We start from the raw sequence: 5,476 nt of genomic DNA, 5'->3' as shown, positions 1-5,476 counted from the left end.
TGTGTGTGTCTGCTCATGTGCACAGGGGGGAAGCGTGTGCACATCTATGGTTTCCTGTTTTTTTTCCTCTGATGGGGATCTTGCTTCCTTATAGCGGGGCCCTTTTTATCTCTTTCCTCTATTGGGCACATGCCACATGGGTCTTTTCTGTTTGTACTCTGATGATAACAAATGACTCCTTTAGGGACATGGGTCTCATCTGGTTGTTAGCCTCTGGTTTCCTTCCTGTGATGGTGCAGTGGGCCCCTTTGGTTTGTTAAAGGGGGTCCTTGTATTTTTTCCTTTCTGTCCACAATATATAAAAGAAAACCAGCTAACTAATTTTATTTTACTTGGCCCAGTCTAGTCCCTTCCTCAAGAAGCTGGTGGATTTCTGGACTCCAATCAACATCCCAGAAGTTCTTTAGCCTGTTTCCACAGGTAAGCACACCTGGCCAGGAATGCAAGGTTGGGCCCTAATAGGAGTGCCAGACCCTCCTCTTCAGAGGACACCAAGTTAGGAAGGAGATAACCTTATATGGAAAGTCTGATCCGAGTCCAGACACCTGGAGTCTGGCTTGAACTGTTGTCCCCACCCCCATTTGAATCAGGAGGCTCCACATCCTTTCCTCCCTAGGCTGGGCTGTGGATCGGGGTGACATCATAGCTAAGGGTATAAAAACTCTGCACTTCCCTCCAAAGAAGCAAATAATCCTAGGCTGAAGAACTGAGTACCAATCCCAGAACTGAGAGCAGAAACCCTTTCCTTCCAGCTCAAAGATCTACCAGGCACAGAGAGACTCTCTCCTTCTTCAAACAGGTAAGCATTAGCGCTGCCTAGACCCCATGTTTTCAAGTATAGGTAAATATATTTAAAATTAAACTATTTCTAATTCTTATTTTAATTTGTTTTATCTTATATTGGTAAATACACTTAAAACGTGTTATTTTCAAGGCTCCAGTGACAGATTTTGATATTTAGGCATTAAGGTGTCAAAGTTTCTATAGAGCACTGACACATAGTGTTAATACTGTATAGAAATAGCTCAGTGTAGACCTTGCAGAGACAGCTGCCCACTGATGATTGACTGCTGTGAGTTTGCACTCTCTGAGACAAACACATCCTGTACCAGTTGCATGTCTTTCTACAGTGTGGTTGCTCACAAAGGCTTTTATTCTTCCTTGATCCAGAAGACATGGAGATCAGACGGAGAATTTTGGGGCAGATCGTAGCGAGTACTTCAGTCATTTTTCTCCTGAGTGGAGCTTTGGCAATGACTACAAGAGAGCCTTTGCTGGGAAGCAGTGTCATCAGCTCAAGCCCGGGACCCAACAGCACCTCTAAGGAACCATCCTCTCTTCGACCTAGAATGCCAGTGACTACAGAAGAGCCCTTGTCGGGAGGCAATGTTACCAGCACTAACCCAGAAGACAACAGCACCTCCTCTCTTCAACCTGGGATGCACCTGGAAGACCAGTCAAATGAGACCCTCAGCTCTGAGGCTCCTGACACCAAGCCAACAGCAAGATCTTTAAGAAGCACACTGGAGCGGATCCTGATTTTCACTGGTATTCCTGAGGACTATGAGGACTTTGATGATGAAACTGAGGCCCCTTTTCACCCCCCTACCTTTGCCCCTTCCAAGCCCTGTGACTATGATCGTTGCCGTCACTTGCAAGTGCCCTGTGAGCAAATGCAGAGACAACAGCGTTGTTTGTGCCCAGGGATCTCAGGCCCTGCAGAACGCCCAGATCCCCCCCGAATCCAGGATATTCATGTCTCTGAGAACGCTGTTCGTGTTCACTGGTGTGCTCCATTGTCCACAGTCAGTGAGTATCATGTGCTGTACTGGAGGGGAGGGGAACAGGATATTAGGAGAAGCCCTGCCCTTAATGGCACCTTTCGATTGGTCACTCTGTCTGACCTCGAGCCTGCAACCTCTTACATGGTCTGTGTGGAGGCCTCTAACAGCGCTGGGACCAGTCTATTGAATGAAGAAGATGAATTGTATGGGCCTTGTAAGGCAATCAGGACTCAGGGTCACCAACTGCCCTATCTATATGTAGCTCTGGCCATTGCTGCAGCTCTCATCCTCCTGGTGCTGGCCACCTTGGGCTGGTACTTCTGGGCCAGAAAGAAAAAGTCCATTTTAAGGGGATCTGTACCCAACATTGCAGATGCAGCTGGTGTACCTAACCCCTTTTACAGAAGCGAGAGCGTGGAACAACTCTAACAAGGACCTTCACGCCCTGGGCCCTGAGCAAGAGCTGGAAAGAGCCTGGATTAAGCTATAGGTGATGGTACAATCCTGGGACCCCTCAAACCTGGACTGAAATGACTCAGAGAACTTACTGGAGGTTGGACAGGCCTCCAGGCCTTCCTGGACTATCTTGAACTGGAATATGCACTGCAGACAGGTTCAGACGGCCAGTTATGTCATGTGACTTTGTTGATTTTAACTGCATTTGAATCTCAGAACATTTTGAAACGCTGAGGGCCTTTGTTTAAATGTCTATTTATTTATTTTATTTCTGAAAGAATTTAATATTAAATGGAGGTGATGTGTGTCATTCAAGCTACCTTATTGGACTCTGTCCTTAGAATGGGTCTCTTTTTCCTCAGAATGTCTGAGAGGTACATTTTAAAGAGATGTAAATTTTTCAGGGTCGGAGTTTTAAAATGTGTTTAAGGTAAGGCTGCCAACTGGATCCAGATTCGGATAGGGTTTATCCAGTCCTGGGTTTACCCCATTGCATGGATTTTTGACAACTGTATCCTGTTGTATTATGGGACCTGCAGCAAAGATTTCAATGGGCAGGATCAGACAGTTCAACTTTCACACTGCTTTGGGATGTAAGTTCAAAACCAGGACTGTTCCTAAATCGCCAGCCTGGAACTGGGTAACTTGGCATCTCTGATTACATCAGTGCTAAAACAGCTACGATACTCTTATTCCTGGGCTTCCCTAAGTGCCAGCTGTCCTTCATTGTGTGTGTGGTGGATGATCAGATAACAAGTTACCTAGGGAGAGAGACGTTTTGGTCAGTCCTGTGTTTGAACTTTATCCAGAAGCAATGTGGGATTTGTAGTCCTAGATTCTACCATTGAAACCAATGCTGAAGGTTTAACAATGCATCAGGATGAGATTGTGAGAAATCCAGGACCGACCTAGAATCTCCCTTCTGGAACTGGTAAGTCACAGCTGTGTGGATGCGGGAAGATGTCACTTGTGTCATGTTTTCGTATCTTATCTTTCCTCCACTCTCCCCCCTTCCAGTCCTCATGTTAATCACTTTAGAAAAGGGAAGGACTGGCTCACAGTTTTAAAATAAGTACTCTGGTTATCTGCATTCTCCTTGCACCTTGGCGTTTGCAGGGGGATTGCACAAATCCTTCCAATTCCAGAACCGGAGTCCTGTCAGAGAAGCCAAGTTACCCAGTTCCAGACTGGAAGTTTTGGGACAGTCCTGGGTTTCTAACCACTCCACCCTGGAACATTATGAGACTTGCAGCACTGATTTCAATGGGCAGAAAGGCATTACAAATCCCACACTGCAAAAAGTCTCCAGCCTGGTACTGGGTATCTTGGCATCTCTGTCTATGATTGACAGGTCCAGAGCTTCTTACGGATTTATTGTCTGTAAGGATCTCAGGGAAAGACAGGCAGGCTGCTGTGCCCTTTCCTGTACGCTTTCAATCTCTTTGAGCAACTTGGGAAATGTTGAGCCTCTGTGGTTTCCAAGAATTACATTTCAACATTTTGTGGTATTCATCTTTAGTCAGCAAATTCTGACTTGCTGCAGGACTGCTGAACCAGACTCAGCAATGAGTCAGTTGTATACCCTGAAGTTTTCCTGTAAGGCATGACAGGACAAAGATTAGTCCCATTTCCTGGCCTCTGTCTCCCCCTGTCCTTTGGAAGTTCGAATTGGCTGTAACTCTATATGATCAGTTGGTTACATTATATAACACTAAGAGGGCACACAGCGCTGTACAAACAGAATATTTTTACAGCAGTAGGCAACGTACTAATATAACACTGCAAAAAAGGAAAGGTGAAGCACAGTGCCCAATGCATGACCAAACGAAAACAAGGAGTGTGCACTAAAAAGAAAACCAACTTAAAAATTGAACCATAAATTATGTTATTAAAACAATGTTTAAAATGTAAAAATAATATTAGGTGCAACACAGAGTAGAGGGTGACACACGACTCTCTCAAGACAGGAATACATAAGTATTGTCATACTGGGACAGACCAAAGGTCCATCAAGCCCAGCATCCTGTTTCCAACAGTGGCCAATCCAGGTCAAAAGTACCTGTCAAGATCCCAAAAAAGAACAATACATGTTATGCTGCTTATCCTAGAAATAAGCAGTGGATTTTCCCCAAGTCCATTTTAATAATGGTCTATGGGCTTTTCCTTTAGGAAGCCATCCAAACCTTTTTTTAAACCCCGCTAAGCTAACTGCTTTTACTACATTCTCTGGCAACGAATTTCAGAGTTTAATTACACGTTGAGTGAAGAAACCTTGTCTCCGATTCGTTTTAAATGTACTATTTTGTAGCTTCATTGTGTTCCCCCTAGTCCTAGTATTTTTGGAAAGAGTAAACAAGCGATTCACGACTACCCGTTCCGCTCCACTCATTATTTTATAGACCTCTATGATATCTCCCCTCAGCCATCTTTTCTCCAAGCTGAAGAGCCCTAGCTGCTTTAGCCTTTCCTCATAGGGAAGTCATCCCATCCCCTTTATCATTTTCGTCGCCCTTTTTTGTGCCTTTTCTAATTCCACTATATCTTTTCTGAGATGTGGAGACCAGAAGAATACAATATTCAAGTTGCGGTTACACAATGGAGCGATACAAAAGCATTATAATGTCCTCAATTCTGTTTTCCATTCCTTTCCTAATAATACCTAACATTCTATTTGCTTTCTTAGTCACCACTGCCAGCGCCGCACACTGAGCAGAAGGTTTCAACGTATCATCAACGATGACACCTAGATCCCTTTCCTGGTCGGTGATTCCTAACGTTGAACCTTGCATCACGTAGCTATAGTCTGGGGTCCTCTTTCCCACATGCATCACTTTGCACTTGCTCATATTAAACATCATCTGCCATTTAGATGCCCAGTCTCCCAATCTTGTAAGGTCCTCTTGTAATTTTTCACAATCCTCTTGTGATTTAACAACTTTGAATAACTTTGTGTCGTCAGCAAATTTAATTACCTTGCTAGTTATTCCCATCTCTAGATTATTTATAAATATGTTAAAAATCAGTGGTCCCCACACCCTGCGGAACCCCACTATCTATCCTTCTCCATTGAGAATACAGACCATTTAACCCTACTCTGCTTTCTATCTTTTAACTAGTTTTTAATCCACCTAGGACACTACTTCCTATCCCATGACTCTCCAATTTCCTCTGTAGTCTTTCATGAGTAGTAGATAAGGCACCAAAGTAAGACACAACACGGGTTTATTTAATAATTG

The 5,476-nt window shown here is 44.1% G+C and overlaps 1 protein-coding gene across 2 annotated transcripts; it reads left to right on the top strand.

The window, feature by feature from the left end:
- Window positions 1-456: 456 nt before the first annotated feature.
- Window positions 457-2,550, top strand: LRRN4CL (LRRN4 C-terminal like). Of its 2 annotated transcripts, none has more exons than XM_030220120.1 (2): window positions 457-799; window positions 1,174-2,550. In XM_030220120.1, the coding sequence occupies exon 2, from the start codon at window positions 1,176-1,178 to the stop codon at window positions 2,211-2,213; it is 1,038 nt and encodes a 345-aa protein (XP_030075980.1). In that variant the 5' UTR covers window positions 457-799; window positions 1,174-1,175; the 3' UTR covers window positions 2,214-2,550. The 2 variants fall into 2 exon arrangements, with proteins under 2 accessions (XP_030075980.1, XP_030075979.1); XM_030220119.1 differs by having other exon boundaries at window positions 458-799; window positions 1,171-2,550.
- The last annotated feature ends 2,926 nt before the right edge of the window (window positions 2,551-5,476 follow it).

This window comes from Microcaecilia unicolor, chromosome 11 (genome assembly GCF_901765095.1).
Source record: "Microcaecilia unicolor chromosome 11, aMicUni1.1, whole genome shotgun sequence".
NCBI classification, from domain to species: domain Eukaryota; kingdom Metazoa; phylum Chordata; class Amphibia; order Gymnophiona; family Siphonopidae; genus Microcaecilia; species Microcaecilia unicolor.
This window is presented reverse-complemented; position numbering and strand designations above follow the sequence as displayed.

Bases quoted from the DNA above. Each gene is read 5' to 3' on its own strand.
- LRRN4CL (XM_030220120.1), top strand. From the start codon at position 1,176: ATGGAGATCAGACGGAGAATTTTGGGGCAGATCGTAGCGAGTACTTCA.